Source organism: Natrix helvetica (genome assembly GCF_964273705.1).
Source record: "Natrix helvetica genome assembly, chromosome: 2".
NCBI lineage: Eukaryota > Metazoa > Chordata > Lepidosauria > Squamata > Natricidae > Natrix > Natrix helvetica.
In genome coordinates, this window is record NC_138552.1 from 263804601 (window position 1) to 263827806 (window position 23206).

General features: G+C 35.3%; 1 protein-coding gene across 6 annotated transcripts in view; it reads right to left on the minus strand.

Annotated features, from left to right (window-relative positions):
• Positions 1–4504: 4504 nt before the first annotated feature.
• The window catches only part of XPO1 (exportin 1), a 58431-nt gene continuing 39729 nt past the window's right edge, over positions 4505–23206 (minus strand). For all 6 annotated transcript variants that reach the window (XM_081940709.1, XM_081940707.1, XM_081940706.1 and 3 more), the window contains 13 exons: positions 22467–22605; positions 21902–22083; positions 20729–20885; positions 20400–20563; positions 18403–18537; positions 17058–17241; positions 15802–15908; positions 14828–15022; positions 10403–10571; positions 10117–10251; positions 9863–10022; positions 9676–9772; positions 4505–5541 (listed from right to left, as the gene is read on the minus strand). In XM_081940709.1, the coding sequence (XP_081796835.1) occupies positions 5395–5541; positions 9676–9772; positions 9863–10022; positions 10117–10251; positions 10403–10571; positions 14828–15022; positions 15802–15908; positions 17058–17241; positions 18403–18537; positions 20400–20563; positions 20729–20885; positions 21902–22083; positions 22467–22605 (1971 nt within the window). In that variant the 3' untranslated portion in view covers positions 4505–5394. The remainder of the gene's footprint in view (positions 5542–9675; positions 9773–9862; positions 10023–10116; positions 10252–10402; positions 10572–14827; positions 15023–15801; positions 15909–17057; positions 17242–18402; positions 18538–20399; positions 20564–20728; positions 20886–21901; positions 22084–22466; positions 22606–23206) is intronic.

Genomic DNA, 23206 nt, shown 5'->3' on the forward strand with positions numbered 1-23206 from the left:
TCAACAAACTTGAATGGACTGAACGTACCAAAAAAAAAAAAGAGCGCAGATGTTTAACAAACTTAAGAAACTGAAGGTAGATATAATCTGCATACAGGAAGTGCATATTAAAAGGGAACATATGAACTTACTGGAAAACAAAAAACTAGGGAAATTATACACAGCACTAGCAGAAAAAAAAGAGGGATAGCAACCTATATAAAGGAAAAAATAAATTCCAAAGAAGTCTACTCTGATGAAGAAGGCAGGATACTAATGATTGAATTAGAGACAACAGAAAAACTGATATTATTAATAATCATATATGCACCAAATCAGAAACAAGAGGAATTCTATAGGAAACTACACAACAAAATAAATGAATTAGAATATGAAAATATTTGCTTAATTGGGGATTATAATGCAATAGTGGATAAAAAAAATGGATATGAAAGCAAAAAGAAAAATAAAACAAAAAAATACGCTACTCAAAACCTTTTTTGAGATGGCAATGGAATACAAATTACACGATATTTGGAGAGAAAGGCACAAAACAAGAAAGCAATATACCTTTTATTCGAACCCCCATCAGTCCCTATCAAGAATTGACATGGCTTGGATTTCATCTGGTCTATGCAATCAAATTGAAATAGAAGCAAATGAGTGGGCAGATCACAATCCGATAAAATTAAGATGGAAAGGTCAAAGAAGAAGAAAAAGATGGATGATGAATTCAAATATTATAAATGAAATAGGATACACTCAAATGCTGGAGAAAGAACTAAAACAATTTTTTAGAATAAATAAAAAAGAAGATACCTCAATTCAAAATCTCTGGGACACTATGAAAGCATACACAAGAGGCCTTACGATTGCCTACATGGCGAGAAAAACTAGAAAACAAAAAGAGCAACAAGAATGTATGCCAAAGGAACTTATGGAAGCCGAAGATGAACTACAGAAAGACCCAAAGAATAAAATTAAAAAAGAAAAAAGAGAGATAATTAAACATTAGATCAACTTAATAAAATCAAAAGGAATTAGTGCAGAAAATTAAAGCGGCCAGACAAAATTACTTTGAACAAGTCAACAAACCGGGACGATGGCTGGCATACAGACTGAAGAATGAAAGAGAAAAAAGGATGATATATCAATTAAAAGATGATGAGGGAAGAATTCAATACAAAGCAGAAGAAAAGAAGAAAATTATTCATAAATACTTCACAAAACTATACGCACAAGACAGTATGGAGGAAAATAAAATAAAGCATTAAACACAGCAAAGATAACACCAATCTCAAAAGAGCAAAGGGAAGCGATAAACAGGCCAATAACGTTAGCCGAAGTGGAACTAGTCTTGAAAAACCAGAAAAATAATAAAACACCAGGACCAGATGGAATACCGGTGGAGCTATACAAATATAATAAAATAATATTGGAAGAGTTAGGGGTGGAAATGTTTAATGAAGTTTTAGGAAAAGCCAAGATACCAGAATCATGGACAGAAGCAATAATATTGCTGATCCCAAAGGAAGAAACCAGCCTACAAGAAATTCAAAACTACAGGCCAATTTCATTACTAAACTCTGATTATAAAATATTTGCAGCAATTATGGCAGGAAGAATTAAACAGGTTTTAAATGAACGAATACACCCAGACCAAAACGGATTTTTACCTCACAGACACATTAGAAATAATACGAGAATCATCCTAGATATAGTAGAGTACTACGAGGTGCATCCAGAAAAACAAATGGTACTGGTTTTCCTTGATGCACAAAAAGCATTTGACAATGTAATCTGGAAATTTATAACAACACTATTGGATGAGATGAAATTCGGAGAAAAATTTATAAAAATGATAGAAGGATTTTATAACAATCAGACAGCCAAAGTTTTGATGAATGGAGAATTAACAGACAAGATTGAAATAAAAAAAGAAGTCAGACAGGGATGCCCCCTCTCTCTTTTGCTGTTTATATTAACTTTGGAAATTTTATTAAATGAAATTCAGAAGACCAGGGAATAAAAGGTTTAAGACTCAAAGATGAAGAATAAAAGGCCTAAGCCTATGCCTTAGTATTTGTTCTAGAGGACCCATTAGAATCCAGTCTGAAATTAATTCAAAAATTAGAAGAATATGGCGAAGTGGCAGGACTAAAAATCAATAAAAACAAAACAAAAATGATAACCAAGAACATGACAAAAAAGCAAGAAGAGGAACTGGAAGTAACAACCAGAATGCAAATAACTAAGAAAGTGAAATACTTGGGGATCTGGGTGTCAGCAAAATGTTCCACAATTAAAGATGATAATTATAATAAATTAGAGATACAAATAAAGAGTTAGAAAATTGGAAAAATATTCAACTATCACTCATGGGACGTATAGCAACAATTAAAATGAATATTTTACCAAGAATCTTATTCCTGTTGCAAGCCGCACCTATTAATCCGGGTAAAAAATTCTTTCAAGAATTAAACAAGATAACCGCTAGGTTTATTTGGCAGGGACGAAAAGCGAGGATTAAACTAAAGTCAATGCAAGACAGCAAGGAGAGGGGAGGTTTAGCATTACCAAATTGGGATCTATACGCATCAGCAGTATCAATAACATGGATGAAGGATTGGATAGAGCTAAAGAATAAAAGAATTTTCACCTTGGAAGGCCATGATTTGCAAGCAGGCTGGCATAAATTCCTATGGGATGATAAATATAAAACGCAAATACTTTCAAAATCATTTAATTAGAAGAGTGTTATTACAAAAATGGCTCAAAAAACAAAACAAAACCCCACTATGTGAAAATTCCGAATTGGCTATCACTGACAGAAAGGACGACCCATCCAAATTTTATAGATTTGAACAAAATGCTAAGATATAGAGACTTAATTGATAGACAGGGAAACTTAAAAACAATTGAAGAATTGGCAGAACAGAACATGAAAGTTGACTGGCTAACTTACCTTCAAATCAAAACTAAACACAATAAAGATACCAAATTATATGACATCGAAACAGAACCACACGAATTGGATAAAATTATTCAAAGCTCAGATAGAAAGATGATAGGGAGAATACATAAATTTCTCCTGAAGTATAAAATGGAAGAGGAAATTGTGAAAGACAAATGATAAAATGGGCGCTGAACTTTGGATATAATATTGAATTAGACAAATGGGAAAACTTTTGGGGAACAAACTTAAAAATGACACACTCAGTTGCATACAAGGAAAACCAGTACAAAATGTTTTATAGATGGCACCTGGCACCAACAAGGTTAGCTAAAAAATCAACAAGTACCTCCCCAAAATGTTGGAAAAGCGAATCGATACACGGAACGTATTACCATTTATGGTGGACCTGTGAGGAGGCTAAAAAATTCTGGAAAAAGATCAAAAATTGGCTGGAGGCAATAACGGGGGTTAAAATAGAATGGAAACCTGAAATTTTTTTATTAGGAATAATGTCTGCGAAATACAAAAAAGAAATCCAGTATTTAATACTACATATAATTACGGCGGCAAGGATTGCCTTTGCCCAGAAATGGAAAAACAAACTAACTCCAAGTGAAGATGAAATAATAAGAAAGGTTATGGATTGTGCTGAAATGGACAAACTAACTAAAGAAATTCAGGGAAAAGAAGAATCAGAATTCTACCAGATATAGGATAAATGGTATAGGTGGATGGAGGAAAGAAACAAGAATCAATGAGGGAATGTAACAAAACTCAAAAATAATAGTTATGAGTAAAATAGGACAGTTAAGAATGGTGAAACTCAAATGAAATACAATTGAATGGGAAATAATATAAGGTGAGCGCTATCAATTGATAATTGATAAAATTGAAAAAAAAGTATTGTAGAAAAGCTATGAGTGTGTCCTTGAAGTCAATAGAATTTCCAAGTTTGACATCAAGATTGGACATTTTTACTTCTTGTATAACCTGATATTTGAGAGTAAAAAGAAGCATGTTGAAGATGTAATTTAGAAAGAACAAGTTGTAGCACACTTCTCTTAAGAATACCTTCAACTGAGACATCACTAGGTTGGCAAAGGGCACAGATGTAAAGCTGGTAATCATCAGTATACTGATAGTTTATGTGGATGACCTCACCTATAAACTGCACGTAGATGTCAAATAGGATTGGGGAAGAATGTTGAGCACAGAAAGACCCCACATAGAAGAAGCTGTGCAGTAGACCCCCCCTTTCCCCCCAACAATTGGAATCAACCCCAGAGAAAGGAAGAGAACCAGTGCAGAACTGCATCTCCCACTCTTAATCCCCAGTACTGGCCCACAAGTATACCATGAACAGATGAAATCAAAACCATTGAGTTATCCCCACTTGTCCCACATCCAGATGGCAGGGTCAGGGTCTGTGCAGTTGTCCCATTCCATGCTATGGATCCCATCAGTCAAGATGACAGCTTCTACAATTTTTCCAGATCAACACTGAAATTTTCTCTTACTCTAAACTTCACAAGAGCATTCTAATGAAAGAATACAGCCACAAAAGGAAAATAAATGTAAACCAAGTTTATTTTGCTTTTTTAGTAGTGTTCTTAAAGCACTACAGCATGGTAAACAATGTAAATTAGTAGAAGTCATCTCAAAAGCCAGAGTTCTTCTTTAATGAGCTTGTTAAAAAGATGCAGCCTATTCTAACAGGATAAATATTTTAACCATTTCACTTCGAGTTAATGAAGGCTCACAAATGAGCAACACTCCTCATTGAGGAAAACAAAAAGCTGTTGTCGACAAAGCGACAGCACACACACAAAAACAAAAGAACTGTGTAAAAATAACTAACTGTACTGTGTTCCCATATTTTTCCAAGTTGCTTTACAATGGGATGATATGCACATGATCTTGCTGCAAATTTGGCATATGACTTGCAAATATCAGTAGCCTGGCCTTATCACTTAGCCCGAAAGCTGCTCATGTCTGATGATGCAGCATTCATCTTCCTATTACTAACAATTAATTTGATGGATTTCTCTATTACCCTTTTTCTAGACTGCAGAACAGACTAGAAAATGATCCTTAATTAAAAGGAAAAAAAAAGTGTTTTAACTGGAAAAATGTTTAATTTTGCAATAGACTTTACAAGTTATATGTTTTGCCTTTTTTTACTCTTAGCCACAAAATGGGCATGAAGTGTTTTATTTTTAAAATGACTTAATTTTCAACTTCATGCAAATCTAAATAAAGATGACCAAAACAAAAAGCTTAAACAATGGAAGGATATTTCACAGAAAAATTCTTATACAAAAACACATAAGAAAAAAGGGCCACTAGGTGACATCTTAAATTTACAAATTGGCATCATTTTGGTCAACAAATATCCAAGTCCTGTTTTCTCCTACAACAAAGCAGCTGTACAGAAAGAAAACAGAAAAACTGGTTATTTTCTAATCACACATTTCCTCAGGAATTTCATGTGGATTAAGGATGCCAGGGACAGACATCTGAAGTTTGTGTTTTTCCTCCTGAGCCTGTCGAAGAGCTGTCTCTCTTTCTTCCAGGAATAAGTCAGATGTGTCTTCACCTGCAAATTCCTATGGAAATAAAATAATTCAGGAATTATAAACCCAGTCATACAGCAAATAATTTCTAAAAAATTTAAAGGCACTAAATGTAGTCATTTATCTTCAAATCACACTGAAGTAAATTTTATTTAAACACAATATTATTTTAAATTATATCTTTAAAGCAAGTCTTTTTTAAATTGGTTCCTCTATGTTAAAATTCTTTTTCCTTTAATCCCAAATTTTCAAAAGCTGGCTGAATTGATCCTTTTTATCATAGAATCACAGCATATCAGAGCTGGAAGTAGTCTTTTTATTGTTTTAGTATTTATTTATTAAAAAGCTAAATAAGATTTTGAATTGAAGAGTTATATAGGTAGTTCTTGAGTTACAATTGTAATTGGGATCAGAACTTCTGTTGCTAAATACATGGTTGTAAAGTGATAGGTCACATGACTGTGCCACTTAGCAATTGCAACCACTGCAGTCCCCATTGCTATTTAGTGAGGATAGTGGGTCATTAACAGCTTCTTGCAATTTCCTGCTGGCCTCCAACAACCAAAGGCAGTGGGTAAACTGGCAGAAAGTTGGTGGGGGAGACTTAACTAAGCTACCTGAGACCTTTGCTGCTGGCTTTCCCATTATCTTTGTTTGTGGAAAGCTGGCAGAGAAGGTTGCAAATCTCAATCACCTGATTGTGGGACCTGCAACAATTTTATATATGAGCTGGTTGCTAAGTGCTCAGATTATGATCATGTGATTGTGGAAGTGCTGGGATGGCTTGAATTTTGAAGGCCAATATTGAATTAATATTAAATATTGGATTTACAAAAAGACTAAAAATGCTATAACATTTGAAATATTAAAAGAGATCTTCAAAGAATGGGGCCATAAATTGGTAACCACAATATCAATAATAATAATATTAATAGTGATGTCTGCTTTTATGGATAGACTATGTTTAAAAGATGTTAATGAAGGAATGACAGATGTGAAACAATCTTGCTTGATGCAGAAATAGAATCAGACATATTGGATTAAAAATGTATGGCTTAGAAGACAAAGACATTTAAAATGGAAACACAAGAGAATGACCCAGCTGTTGCTAAACAAAATGGTTTTTAAGTTAGTTTTGTCCCATTTTATGACCTTTCCTGTCACAGCTGCTAAGTGAATCACTGCAGTTAAGTTAGTAGTATGGCTGTTAAGTGAATCTGACTTGCCCAATGACTTTGCTTGTCAGAAGGTCGCAAAAGGTTATCACATGACTTTGGGACACTGCAACTGTCATAAATATATGCCAGTTGACAAGTGTCTGAATTTTGATCATGTGGTCATAAACCACTTTTTTCAGTGCCATTGTAACTTTGGTCATTAAACAAATGATTGTAAGTCGAGGACTACCTGTATTAGGGTATGCTTGCTGCTCCTAAAAGAATTTTGGATGCACCCTAAATTTGTGGGAGATTTTGAAATGACCAAAACAGAGAACACCCTGGCTAGATGGCAACTCTGTTAAATAGTGTAAAACAAGAGGAAAAACCTATCTCCCAAATCATTAGATTAGTGGTGGGTTGAAGGCGGTACGCCCCGATACAGGCGTACCAGTGCCTGCCTGGAGCACCGGATACCGTTCTGGTACGGTGCTCCGGAGGGCCCACCTGCCTGTCGTCCTTGTCTTTAAACTCTTCGGCGCTTCAGCGCATGCTACGTACAGTGCCTGTGCGATGTTCCGCTGAGCAGCTGTAACGTCGCGGAGGCGCCACTGGAAAGTAGGATGCATGTGTGTGTTCATGTGAAGGACGCCAGGCCCTGTTGCAACCGTACTGGTTGCAATGGGATCCGGAACCCACCACTGCATTAGTTATACATAATAATATTTTGAAAGAGATCTATCCTCATAATAGTTGGGGGCTTATTATGGAAACAGTACAGGAGTCTGTAAGTTGTTTGAATTATCCAATAGCCTAGAAACAGACACTAAGACAAGGGTCTCCAACCCCCAGTCCTTTAGCCTTCCAGAACCAGGCCACTGAAATGGGTGAGTGCACAACATTCCCATTTGCGCGAGCAGTGGGTAGCTGTGTCCATGCACACTCCATTTTCGCACAAAGGAAGGTGTGTGCTCACCCGCCACACACACGGAACCATCCCACCCACCCCGGGCTAGTCCACAAAGCTGAAAAGGTTGAGGAACTCTGCACTAAGACTTTGCCTGCTACACTAACACAATTATATATTATCATTAATAATTCATCCTGCATATTGTTTTTTGAAAGGATGACAGTTCTTTGGTAACATTAATACGGTAACATATTTTAATATCAACACACATAATTTTGTAAGATGCAGAAGAAGCTTTTGATCTTGCAAATTAATTTTTGCAAGATATGAAAAAAGAACATTTCATCTGATTTTATTAATTGGGTAATTATTATTCTACCCAATAAATAAAATATTAATCCAGCCCCTCTGGATAGTTACTAATGCACTTATTCTTTTAAAAATCCAGCTTACGTCACAGGGCTAGAAACAGAGAAATCTTCTGTCAGAATGGTAGAATATGGAACCCTTACAAACCAAAAACCAAAACCTCAAAACAACTGGATTAGGTATAGATTTGACAAACTTTAAAGATTCTATATTATTTACTGGGTATAAACCAAAAAGTCAAGGAAATAAATAAATAGCCCAACCACAGACATTGCACATAAGTAATAAACAGTGCTAGATTCAGTCAAGGAAGAAACAATGTCCTTATAAAAATACCATCAAGACAGACACCAAAAACTAACAGAATAAGCTATTATATATAAAACAGCAAACACCACTCTCTCATGAACTATTAATTACCAAACCTGGAAATTAAACATCCAATTTAAGAATACCAACAACCTAACAGTTCTTAATAATGTTATTAAATACAACCAATTTTTACTTAAAACATATTTTAAAGATGTAATGTTATTGGATGATTTTAGGAAGATCTAATGGAATGCCATTATATAGTTTTACTTAAATTTAGAATATTTCATATAAAAGGATGTAAAAACAATTATAGTCAACTGAAGGTTGAGGTATAATAATAGTAATGTATATAAATATATTTGATTTAAAAATATGTGACTTGATATGAATTGTAGGTGAAGGAATGCACAGAAATTTTGCAACCAACTGACACACTTTCTATAATTTGTAATGGAAAATGTTTATATGTTTTTTGTTCTGTCTGTTTGTGTTAATGTGCTTTCTGGAAGTATAGTTGTTCTTTGCTATTTAAAAGAATAGCACTTTTTAAAACAATAGCACTGGGCTTCTTCAGATCAAGCATTTATTTTAAAAAGCTTCTTCATTTTGTTACCTTGTCTAGAACAATAATAAAGCAGTCTTTAAAAAAATAAGTCTAATAATTTGAACATTCTATAAGCATTTATAGTTGTTGACTTACCTCCTTGCAGCAAACAGCCCAATTAGCACAAGAAACAAAAATCTGCCTCCCAGCAATTTGCCATGTGGAGCAAACAGCAAGTTTCAATTTCAATTTCTTCCGATCATCAGCTGTTAGAGGCTGCAGGGATTGCTATAGCTTATTGAAGCCTCCCCAAGCCCCCTTTTGCTGCAGAGGCAAATTGCTGGGAGCAGAGGCCAAAGGGTGGTGGCTGGTTGGTGGAGCTACATTCGGTGTATCAGACGCACCCAAATTTTCACCCTCTTTTAGGGGGTGCGTCTTATACTCCGAAAAATACGATACATTAAATTATTTTTGAAGACTTCTAGCCACTCATTTCACACCTCCAGCAAGAGTTCACCACTTCCTGAACTGCTACTTAACAACTAGAAAACCCCAAATTTACCTAAAAGTTACAGAACCAAATATATTCAGATACTTCATGCACATCATGTACGTGGAAACATTATTGCTTGATCTAAATAATACAAAGTCAGATGATGAAAACAAGATCCATCTAAGAACTCAAGCTAACTCAGGAATATAGAAGATGGCTATATTTACTAATACAATATTTGCAGAATTTATAAAGAAAATTTAGTGTTTCAAAAATTTAAGTCTACCATCTGATCAGGCAATTATGCTCACTGGGCATGAATATTTTTTCCTCTTCCTATATAAATGCAATCCAATACACATTAATAAATCAAACATACCTTTATTTGTACTAGGAAGTCCCGAAGGTGTTCCTTGAAAGCAGGAATATCCTGATTTAAACTGAAGAGTCCTGTTACAAACAGTTTAACCTGTGCACTAACACAAAAGAAAAAGTCAAAGGAATTAGTTTATATGACGGCTGCGTGCATATAAATTCTAAGTTGTGTTTGGAAATCGAGCACTTACTCTTGTAGATGAGGAAATGCAGATTTAAGAAGATTAGCAACATACTCCTGAATAAACATTTGGTTGTTTACTGGATTTCCAGGGTTTAAAGGAGTACTTATTTTTCCTTCTTCTACTAAGTTGAACATGTATGCAAGAATTGATGCATGCATCGTCAAACCTGGTTAGAACATACAAATTAGGAGTTAATATTTGTAACTGATGTAGGTTCCACTTGTAGCGGGTTTTTTCCCACCTCAGGATTCAGTTCTTACCAGCAGTATGAGATGTGTCTGTTACAACAGAAAAAATGTGCTGAAGAATGTCACAGAAATAAGTTTGATAAAAGCTCTGGGCAGCAGCTTCTTCTTGTGCAACATTTTGTAAAAGTGTATAAAGGATCTGAAGGCCTGGGAAAAAACACACACAAAAAGCAAAATCATTCTAAAATGTTAATGTTTGTTGATTATTACATTTTGACAATATTTGAACATAACAAACTGTAAAAAAGTTGCATATCTACATGCTTCTAAATCATGATCATGGATAAAGCATATTCACCTGTATCTGCAACATTTCTCATTGTATGCTTGAAAGCCCAAATGATAGAATCCAATACTAGCTTGAACTGTGCAGGTGGAATAGCCAGGAACGCTGGAAAGCAATGGGAGTTTACTGCTTGTAGTAATAAAAAAAAGTTTGTTCTGTGTTCAGGGTACTCTTCAAAGTCCTAAGGAAAAAGAGAAACTTTTACATCCAATTCTAGAAACTTCTTTACTTGTAAATTTTTATTTTACAATTTTGTTTGCCATAATTGTTAAATGAATCATTGCAGTTGATAAGTTAGTAACAGTTGTTAAGTGAATCTGGCTTCTCCACTGACTTTGCTTGTCAAAAAGTTACAAAGGGTGATCACATGACCATGGAACATTGCAACTGTGAGCCACTTGCCTAGCTTCTGAATTTTAATCAAATAACCATGGGGATGCTGCAATGATAGTGTGAAAAACTGTCATAAAACCCTTTTTTAGTGCCGTAACTTCAAACAGTCACTAAACGAATGATTCTCTAATATTCAGGGAATATAAAATCAATATACATTTGTAGAATTCAAAAAATGTCACACCACATTGACTTTCTGAAGTACACAACCTCTAATAAATAGTAATATTCCTGAAGTATCTATTGGGATGTGCCTCAGATAGCTTTTGTAAGTGAACTGGAAAGCTGCTGAAGTAGTTATTCTCAAAAATATCCCCAAGTCCTGAAAGGTCTTTGTAGTTTCTAAAATCCTGTTCAAAGTAAAATTCATTACTCTTCTGCATTCCAATTATGCTAGTTCTTCTCTTATAAGCAGAGATTAAGGCAGGAAATGATAGCAGTATTTATCTTTTCTCTTTAACTTCAATGTTAAGGCAGGGTGAAGCCTATGGTCATGATTTATTTGAAAAATGTTTAAGATATAAAGAAAGATGTCTTAGCTACAAAATCCACCTGGTCAAGACAGTCACCTTTAAGAATATTGTAACTGGCATTAGACATTGGTTCAAATAGCAAAACTGTGAGTCCTACCAATTTAGATTCCAGTTAGACCATCTAGCAACCCTTATTCAGTTTATACAGGTAGTTTTCAAATTACAATCATTCATGTATCAGCTGTTCACAATTACAATGTCACTGAAAAATTATCTTATGAGTGTCAGTGTCCCCATGGCAAAAATTTGGGTGCTTTGCAACTGGGTGTTTCAGCATTTTGGGGTCACATAATTGCCATTTGCTACCTTCCAAGGAGGCTTCTGACGAGCAAAGTAAATAGGGGAAACTAGATTCATTTAACAACTGCAATGATCTGTTTAACAACTGTAGCAAAAAGGTAATAAAGTTGGGCACGGTTAACTTAACTGCATCATTTATCAACAGACGTTCTGGTTCCAACTATGGATATTAAGCTGACTACCTGTAATAAATTCTATTGTAACCTGAGCACAAAATGCACCTCTTGGTACAACATAGTCTGGATTCCCAGGAGGCAGAGAGCAAAGAGGCAACCAAGCACGGAAATTTTGGTCAAGAAAAAGGGAAAAATTACCTGCAGATCTGGCTTGTACTTGAAGACCAATAAAGTACTCTTATACTATCGATTACACTGAAGAATGTTTTTAAAATCCCATAAAAAGATAACGGCAGAATATATGGGTAGCCCTTGACTTATAACCTCAACCAGAACCAAAACAGGAATTTTGGTTATAAATCATTGCAATCATAACCCGGGGCACGTGATTGAACTCGATTGTAGACTGTTTATGACAGCTGTTGAGTCAGTCACCCTGGTCATTAAATAAACCATGTGGTCCGAAGTGCAAATCAAGTTTGTATTAATTTCAAATGATTGTTAAGCAAACCAGTTCTAACTCAAGGACTACCTGTACTATTGCCAAAGAGAATTACATGGACCTATTTATTTATGACAAAAAACTCATTTATGATGACTTAATTACAATAAGACACAGAAGCAGAGATTCATAGCTGATGGCAAATTTAGAATTGTAAACTGAAAAATGATACCTTATTTCATTTCATTTTTCAATACTTGACACTACTCTCCAATGATGTACAGGTGAAACTCAAAAAATTAGAATATCGTGCAAAAGTTCATTTATTTCAGTAATGCAACTTAAAAGGTGAAACTAATATATGAGATAGATTCATTACATGCAAAGCAAGATAGTTCAAGCCGTGATTTATCATAATTGTGATGATGATGGCTTACAGCTCATGAAAACCCCAAATCCACAATCTCAGAAAATTAGAATATTGTGAAAAGGTGCAATATTCTAGGCTCAAAGTGTCCCACTCTAATCAGTTAATTAAGCCATAACATAACCTGCAAAGGGTTCCCGAGCCTTTAAATGGTCTCTCAGTCTGGTTCAGTAGGAATCACAATCATGGGAGACTGCTGACCTGACAGTTGTGCAGAAAATCATCATTGACACCCTCCCTAAGGAGGAAAAGCCTCAAAAGGTAATTGCAAAAGAAGTTGGATGTTCCCAAAGTGCTATATCAAAGCACATTAATAGAAAGTTATGTGGAAGGGAAAAGTGTGGAAGAAAAAGGTGCACAAGGAGCAGGGATGACCGCAGCCTGGAGAGGATTGTCAGGAAAAGGCCATTCAAAAGTGTTGGGGACTTTCACAAGGAGTTGACTGAGGCTGGAATCAGTGCGTCAAGAGCCACCACACACAGACGGATCCTGGACATGGGCTTCAAATGTCGTATTCCTCTTGTCAAGCCGCTCCTGAACAACAAACAAGGTCAGAAGCGTCTTACCTGGGCTAAAGAAAAACAGACCTGGTCTGTTGCTCAGTGGTCCAAAGTCCTCTTTTCTGATGAGAGCAACTTTTGCACCTCATTTGGAAACCAAGGACCCAGAGTATGGAGGAAGAATGGAGAGGCACACACTGCAAGATGCTTGAAGTCCAGTGTGACGTTTCCACAGTCTGTGTTATTTTGGGGAGCCATGTCATCTGCTGGTGTAGATCCACTGTGCTTTATTAAGTCAAGGGTCAACGCAGTCGTCTAACAGGAGATTTTGGAGCACTTTATGCTTTTTTCCGCAGACAAGCTTTATGGGGATGCTGACTTCATTTTCCAACAGGACTTGGCACCTGCCCACACTGCCAAAAGCACCAAAACCTGGTTCAATGACTGTGGGATTACTGTGCTTGATTGGCCAGCAAACTCTCCTGACCTGAACCCCATAGAGAATCTATGGGGCATTGCCAAGACAAAGATGAGAGACATGAGACCGAACAATGCAGAAGAGCTGAAGGCCGCTAGTGAAGCATCCTGGTCTTCCATAACACCTCAGCAGTGCTACAGGCTGATAGCTTCCATGCCACGCCGCATTGAGGCAGTAATTGCTGCAAAAGGGGCCCAAACCAAGCACTGAGTCCATATGCATGCTTATACTTTTCAGAGGTCCGATATTATTCTATGTACAATCCTTGTTTTATTGATTGCATGTAATATTCTAATTTTCTGAGATTGTGGATTTGGGGTTTTCATGAGCTGTAAGCCATAATCATCACAATTATGACACATCAGGGCTTTGCTTTGTATGTAATGAGTCTATCTCATATATTAGTTTCACTTTTTAAGTTGCATTACTGAAATAAAAGAACTTTCGCACGATATTCTAATTTTTCGAGTTTCACCTGTATTTGTTCATTTTCCTTTTTAGTGATGTGCAATGTTATAGTTTAGCAAGCTATTTTGGAGTTGTTGGAACCAAAGCTGTTTGGGTTAATCAGGTCATCTTGAGGCATTAAACTATACACCTCTAATTGAGGGGGATGATCCAAATGTCTTCTAGAATTTTGAGAATGAACTTAAAAGAAACAAAGGTTGTGAGAAGCAGTTCTTAGTGCAAAGAATAGAAAGTGATGGTAAGCGTTTTCAGAAATTGAGAGATCCTTGAATGATTGAGAACATACTAACTGAATTATTACCTTTAGAAATTCTAATTAGTGTTAGAATATAAGTGCAAAAAGATATGAAGAATAAGTCTTCACTTGCAAAGTAGGGTTGAAAAAAATCTGTGTGTGCCCAATCCATGAGCAGAGGAAGCCAGAAAAATACTTTAAGGAGAGTAGTCATAATATAAAACATGTAGTGTAATATTCTATTAACGTAGAAAAAACACATGAAGTTAGGATGCAAAGGACATAGGAAATAATAACATTACACATGAAATTAACAGGATGAAGGGGGAAAATTATTACTATTATAGTTGGTTGCATCCTCAAACTATTAAAAGCAGTGGGAAATGAGCCTATCTAAGAATAAATTTGGAAAACAATAAAACCAATACAGAATTCCAGCTCCGCTACAAAAAAAACAAACCATCCTTTACTGAAAATCAGTCAAATCAGTGTTTATAAGCTCTCTTCCTATCGCTATTTTTAATTTTTATAAGTCATTGAATTACCTTATTAATCATATTCAATGTGCATTCAAAGACAGCGTCAAATATCTGAGGTATTTCAGCAGTAATGTGCCCCCCCAATTTGTTTACTATGATAGCCATTGTACTAAGCACTTCTGGCTCTCTGGCAGCTGGAACATTCCTCTGGTAATCAATAAGAACGGCATCCAGCAAAGGTGGAACAAAGTTTTCAGCTACCTACGGGAAAAAAATCAACAGAGTATTAACCCAATATTTCCTAAAGTTTGACCTGTTTGCATGTGTTAAATCATACAAAAATTTTTTGAGATATATATACTAAAATGATTTAAGTAATGAACTGTTTCAGACAAATTTCTATTTCTCACCCCCATTTGTTTTATTCCTGAGGGTCTTATTTTTAAACAAAAGAATTGGAAAAAGGAAATAAACTTCCCTTTTCCCATGCAATGGTCTAAAATCAAGATATCCCTTCTGCCATCAATAAAACATCATAAAGGTAGTTGTAATATTTTTTCTCAGCAGGGAAAGATGGTGAGACAATAAAAGGAAAAAAAGTGTTCTAAGATCCAAACAAAGCAGCAAAATTGGAAACATTCTGTTGGAATGTTTTGAGTGAGTTATGTGTTCCAACAGAATAAACATGGAAATATTTTAATAATTGATATGCAGATGAGATTAGCCTTTTGTTTTCCATACCAGGACCATAACAGTTGGTGAAGTGCTGAATACTACCATATCTCAATTATTTGTTTGGCTTTCACTGTACTTAAACATGTTTTCAGAAATAATTCCCTTGGTAACTTTTTTAAAGAAAAGTTTAGGCTACTACCCATCTGGTTTTTGTGTCTGGTACTACTGCAACTCTAGTGTCTCACACTTGAAGGGGATTCCCAAGGTCAAGGTAAATCTACTAGGGTTAATGTTAAGTCAAGATTGTTTATGTCTAGCAAATTAATCCTCTATGTTTTAGTAGTTTATTAAGGTATTGCACTTACCATCTGAGGATCATTAGATCTGCTCACCCAACCAGAAATGAGTTTTAAAGTTTCCCTTTTTACTGTTCTCATACTTCTAATCAGAGGTTGCTTTGTTACCATTTCACCTGGAAGAGTTTTAAGGTCAATTACAAATCAAGAATAGCCTTGGAGGAGCAAGTGATTTAGAAAATTTTATCTCAGCTTTTCAAAAATCAACAAATTAGGGAATATGAAAGAAAATCCAGAACGAAATAATAATTATTAAATGCTATTCAGATTCAAGATGCTGTATCAGAACAGTTACAAAATCTTCCTATATATAGTAACCTTTCTATAAAGACAGAAAATACCAAAACTCTACATGATACCTTGGTATCCGCTAAGTGTATAGATTATGTTGGCAGAACACAGGTGATCCAGGCCATGATCTCTGAGGTATGATTACAGAACAAGCAAGCTCGTATTTTTATAGTTATAGAAAATCTGCAGCAGATTATTATAACATGTACATTCTGATTGGGTGTAAAAATACTCTTAAACTTTAATTGACTTTGTGGAAATGATTCTGGATTACATCCTTCTCTCATGTGCCATGTAACTCTGTTCCATCTTTATCACTAGAAGTATTTGTATACATTGACCCTAGCTATGATTAAGTACATGAGTTGAAAAGCTTTGTGCTGGGTTTTTGGAGAACTAAAAATGATTGCTAGACTTATTTGTTTACTGTCACAAGGGGATGGAAGGGGAATATTATTTAAATAATTTAAATTCAATTTCATTTTATTTTGGGTCCACTCATAGGTTTTTGGAATGAGGCCCAGGTCTGCTGCTAAGTACAGAAAAAAAATTGTTTCCCCTTTTTTATGCTCAAATGAGCTTGGTGCTTCAAACTTAAGCCAGGGGGGTTTATTGTTAGGCTAAAGTACTATTTTCAACGAAGAAATTATGCTGATGGGTCTTAAGTTACCAAAATATGATTTTATATTTAGCATTTATCTTTACACTACAATGTATGAAGCTATTTAGGTTCTACAACAATTCATCTGGTGAGATCATATTCAGTCAATGAAGCTTATTCACCTATCACAAATTAAGCAGACTATACCCACAATACAACCCACTTTTAAACTTGCTCTTATTATCTTTACTGAATCATCCCATGATTTATTTTAGATTCCTCTTCTACATTACAAAGTCAGGTTCATTTGTTTGACATGATAAATAACTAAGATGATCTAAAATATTATTGTAATTAAAGCAGTAATTCTTACCATTTGCTTGAATAGCTGCAGAAATGTTTTCACTTAGGCACTTGTACACATTCAGCATATCTAAGTAAATTCTTCCAAGCTGAATTACAAATGGATGTCCAACAGCTTTACATGCCCTCACATTAGTTTTCAGGATACTCCCCAACTGCTTAACTGTTTCAGAGTCTTTAAGAATATCAACATTCTGTTAAAAAAGAAATTTGAGCATTTAGCAAGCAAAGCAGCCTTTCATCTAATAGTATATAAAAGTTAGTATGTTTCTAGGAACAATTCAAGATGCAGTTTTTGACCTTTAAAGCCCTATGCAGCATGGGACCAAATTACACCAATTACTTCTACCTGTCCTATCAGATCCAGCAGAGGGGGTATGTTGCAGGTCCCATTGGCTAGGAAGCTTTACTCAGCTAGTCCTAGGCAGTGGGCCTTTTCTGCGGTGGTCCCTGCATTATAGAATATTATTCTCCCCAGAGTGAGGCTAGCTTTATCTCTTTTAAATTTCCAAACATTCCCCAAGACCTGGTTGTGTCATCTGGCTTGGGGAACCCAGGGGATTGGTGAAATATTGTGTAATATTGCTTTTCACCTAGTATTTTTTATTTTTGTACTTTTTATAATAGTATAACTGTAATAATAATAATAATTTAAATATAACAAATGGGTAAATAAATAATCTTGAATTCAACAGGTCCATTTCATTTTGTATACAGACAAAAATACTTGTAACATATGTATTTTAGTACAAAGATGGACCACCCAATATTAATTATTTAATGCACAGAATAGTTTTATGTTTTATTATTCACAATACACAATAATTAAACAATTCCGATAAAATACTTGCTGTTCACCAATTTTTTCTTGAAAGCAAAACAAATCACACCCAACTTACTGTATTTTTCGGAGTATAAGACACACCAAGATTTTGAAGAGGCAAATAAAAACAATGTTTTTCCACTCTGCAGACCTCCCAAAAACAGCCCGTTTTCCACAAAATTTTTTGTGAAAAAAGGGCATGCATAGCATTTAGGAGGCTTGTAGAGTGCTCCTGCCTCCCCCCCCCCCAAAACAAGCAAAAAATGGCCCGTTTTCCACTCATTTTAGCCCTCCCCAGCAGCACTCTGGAAGCCTCCTAAAGGCTATGCACGGCCATTTTTGCAAAGAGGCGGGGTTTCAGGAGGCCAAAATTCTGTATTCATTGTATAACACACACTCAGATTTTCACCCTCTTTTTTGAGGGAAAACGGTGTGTCTTATATTCCAAAAAATACGGTAATCTTCACAAGAAACCAACTTTTCTGAAATTATAATCATGCCTGCAAAGAATATACATATTATGAACTCTTACTTTTGTAGCTTGTTGAATTATGCTGTCCCATACTTGATTAGGGAGTAACATATATTTCTCTATCAAATGCTCTTGTACTGTCTGGTCAGTCTGAGCACCAATCATATATCCAACTGCTTCATAAAAAGTATGCACCTAATTGAAGAAAAAGTATACTAAATATGTAATTGAATATGTTTGGAACTCAATAATAATTTCACTAAAACAGTTAACCTGTAAGTTTCAAATCTTACATTTTTTTTGTTTCAAAATCTTGATTTCTATGGATGCAATTTACTGTTCAGTAAATACAGGTGAAACTCAAAAAATTAGAAAATCGTGCAAAAGTTCATTTATTTCAGTAATGCAACTTAAAAGGTGAAACTAATATATGAGATAGATTCATTACATGCAAAGCAAGATAGTTCAAGCCGTGATTTATCATAATTGTGATGATGATGGCTTACAGCTCATGAAAACCCCAGATCCACAATCTCAGAAAATTAGAATATTGTGAAAAGGCGCAATATTCTAGGCTCAAAGTGTCCCACTCTAATCAGCTAATTAAGCCATAACATAACCTGCAAAGGGTTCCTGAGCCTTTAAATGGTCTCTCAGTCTGGTTCAGTAGGAATCACAATCATGGGAGAGACTGCTGACCTGACAGTTGTGCAGAAAACCATCATTGACACCTCAAAAGGTAATTGCAAAAGAAGTTGGATGTTCCCAAAGTGCTGTATCAAAGCACATTAATAGAAAGTTATGTGGAAGGGAAAAGTGTGGAAGAAATAGGTGCACAAGCAGCAGGGATGACTGCAGCCTGGAGAGGATTGTCAGGAAAGGCCATTCAAAAGTGTTGGGGACTTTCACAAGGAGTTGACTGAGGCTGGAATCAGTGCATCAAGAGCCACCACACACAGACAGATCCTGGACATGGGCTTCAAATGTTGTATTCCTCTTGTCAAGCCGCTCCTGAACAACAAACAAGGTCAGAAGCGTCTTACCTGGGCTAAAGAAAAACAGACCTGGTCTGTTGCTCAGTGGTCCAAAGTCCTCTTTTCTGATGAGAGCAACTTTTGCATCTCATTTGGAAACCAAGGACCCAGAGTATGGAGGAAGAATGGATAGGCACACACTGCAAGATGCTTGAAGTCCAGTGTGAAGTTTCCACAGTCTGTGTTGATTTGGGGAGCCATGTCATCTGCTGGTGTTGATCCACTGTGCTTCATTAAGTCGAGGATCAACGCAGCCGTCTTAACAGGAGATTTTGGAGCACTTTATGCTTCCTTCCGCAGACACGTTTTATGGGGATGCTGACTTCATTTTCCAGCAGGACTTGGCACCTGCCCACACTGCCAAAAGCACCAAAACCTGGTTCAATGACTGTGGGATTACTGTGCTTGATTGGCCAGCAAACTCTCCTGACCTGAACCCCATAGAGAATCTATGGGGCAGTGCCAAGACAAAGATGAGAGACATGAGACCGAACAATGCAGAAGAGCTGAAGGCCGCTAGTGAAGCATCCTGGTCTTTCATAACACCTCAGCAGTGCCACAGGCTGATAGCTTCCATGCCACGCCGCATTGAGGCAGTAATTGCTGCAAAAGGGGCCCAAACAAGTACTGAGTACATATACATGCTTATACTTTTCAGAGGTCCGATATTGTTCTATGTACAATCCTTGTTTTATTGATTGCATGTAATATTCTAATTTTCTGAGATGGTGGATTTGGGGTTTTCATGAGCTGTATGCCATAATCATCACAATTATGACAAATCACGGCTTGAACTACCTTGCTTTGCATGTAATGAGTGTTATCTCATATATTAGTTTCACCTTTTAAATTGAATTACTGAAATAAATGAACTTTTGCACGATATTCTCATTTTTTGAGTTTCACCTGTAGATCCAAAAAGTATATTCTAGATTAAAAAACACTCTCCCTTATTGATGCCCATGTGTTTGCACATTCTCTTATTTTACATATTTTTGCAATATTATAACTTGATATATATACCTGCTGTGGCTGAAGATCACAAATAATTGTGTTAATATTGTTCAGGATCTCATCAATGAATGGCATTACTTCTCCAACTTGAACTTGAACAAAATGCCTTCGACATTTTTGTGCTATTTTTATAAAAGTATCACAAGCCATGTCCTGGACCCCATCATGAGTTTCTAAAGAGAAAAATTAGAAATAGTTGCCGATATAGGAATATTTTGTGAAGCTATTTCCCAATTGTTTATATACCCATCTATTATGATATTTAATAGAAAAGCAGTAATTGTTACCGGTTTTAACATTATTATTGCACAAAGCAAATTAAATTCCAGATACATTACCATGCATAAATTCAAATAGCTTGTTGACAACAGTCTTCAGAAATTTCCAGTGGGCTCTCAAAAATCTTGGATATTGTCCTACTATGTACATTATATTTGATGCAATAATAGCTTTATTATCTTTTCCTCTTTTTTGCTCACAGAGTCCAAGAAGATCCTACAGAAACACAAGGTTTGTAAAAAGTTCCATTTTTATTTAGGATAAAAAATTTAGAGCACCATTGCAGAATTTTTTTTAAAAAAAGGTAAAATAAGTGAAAACAAATGCTTGTAAGAAACAATCATGACCTTGTAATAAATACTGTAATTATGCAAAACATGAGGACATTTTTCTATACTCCGATCCAGTTAATGTAGCACTAACAAAGAATATATAGTAAGACAAATCCTCTCCTGAGTAGACTAGTAATAGAAGTTCATCATAATGAAAATTTCATTAATATACCAATTAACAGAAGATTTCAGACGTAATAAGAAGTACACTAGTGAAAACACACCAATAAAACACCGCGGTAAACAAATTCAACTGAACCTAAAAATATATACCAGCTTTAGCAAAAACAGATACTTGAATAAAAATGTTCTTGCTTCCTAGAAGAATAGCAAAAAGAGCAAGCCTCACAAAGCATCCAAAGACTTAAGAGCAGCCATCAAAATGACACTCCTAGTTTTGTTCTCATCAAGTGAACCAGTCCTGCTTGAAAAGTTTAATAGAGAATATACACTTTCAAGTAGCTGGTGTCTGAATAATGAATAGGGAGTGAAGGAATGTTGTTTAGTTCATAAGATGATATTTTTTTTTAAAAAAAAATCCAATAATGAATATCACTGACACTGCTGCATGAGACAACTTTACCTCAATGAGATGGCTGCAACCAGTGAACTTATCAGTCACATAATTAGCTTAGACATTATTTTGTTTCCAATTTAAGAAACAAATGAGAGGGTGTATTTGGACTTGAAGGCATTCAAAATGCTGTTTGCCAGTCAAGTTGTAATATTGGTGTTGACTTCCATGAAAACAACACCAACCTTTTTAGGATTTAAGCCTTATTAGAAGTTCAATGTTTCCTGATATATAGTATTTGCAAAATTGTCTTAAAAGCTTAATTTTCTTTTCACAAAATATAAAGTTTCCTGAGAAGTTACTAAAGACTGTATACATTACTATACCTTTATTACTGTTACAAGAAACCTCTTCTCATCTTCTTCATGCATTGCTCCACTTATTGAACCTATAGCCCAACACAGGGTATTGAGATTTTTCCATGACCATTCAGTACCATTTACTTGATTGTGAAGCTTCTCTGTCATTATTCGTTCAGTATCTGCATAATCCAGATGGGTAAGATAAACTGGAAGAAATAATTTAAGTAAGTTGACTACCAGGAATTCAGAATATCATTCTCCACTAACATTTAATGAAATGCTAGAGTGAATTGTAAAATTTGCTAGTTTTTTTTCAGAGCTGAGGGAGACCAATGCAAACTACAACCAATCACCTTCATAAAAATTATAAGCAGCTGCAACAAAAAAATTCAATCTACAGAATCATGGCTAAAATAACTTTGCTTATGAAAATGATATAACCTCTACTCTGGCTTTGTTTGTGGCTATTAACGGAAAAAAATATCCCTTACTATCAACTGTAATAGTATACATTTTCACATTTTAGTTTTGGGGATTTTTTTCTTAACAAAGCAGAATTAAAGGTAATAATCATGCAAATGTAATTTACCTAATGTTTCTCTCATGTTCTTGTACAAGTTGATAGAGTCTGTATCTTTCATAAATTCTCGAACAACTTCTCCTTGATCATTTTCTACAACAAGTACTTCTTCTGGTTTTGCCATGCGGCTAACCATCAATAATCGCACCTATGTATTATATATATTTAAAAAGCATAGTATGTAAATCAGACTTCTCACATCACTATTTAACTGATAGGCCAAATGAGGCAGATGCTATCTAATGATTCAGAATTTATTGTTGATTATTATAGTACAGTATACAAGACTTGAAAAGCAAATTACAAACTTGATATACATTTAAAATGATAACAGTTATTCCTACGGAAAGCAACCAAAAACCTCATTTGCTGAGGCACAAAACTCATACAGCTGGAATCCTTAACATTTACCAGTGGGTGGCTGTGTACCTGTGACTATCACACTTACAACCCCATTGGGTTCTCTGTTCCATCTCACCTTTAAATGTTATTGTTTTCAAACATTTATACAGCTATCAAATTTAAACATGACCTCTGGACAGTGTACAGAATCATTAAATAAAAATATAAAGACAAATAATATATATCATAAAAACAAACAATTAAATGACATTTGGAACTAAAATAGACTATATCTTTTCAATTGGGAATTCTATACATCTTGATCCAACCCCAGGGAAAGATCCAAGTCTCGGCTGCCTTTTAAAGGGCTATGTGGTTGTGGCCAACTGTAGTATTGGGGTAACTGT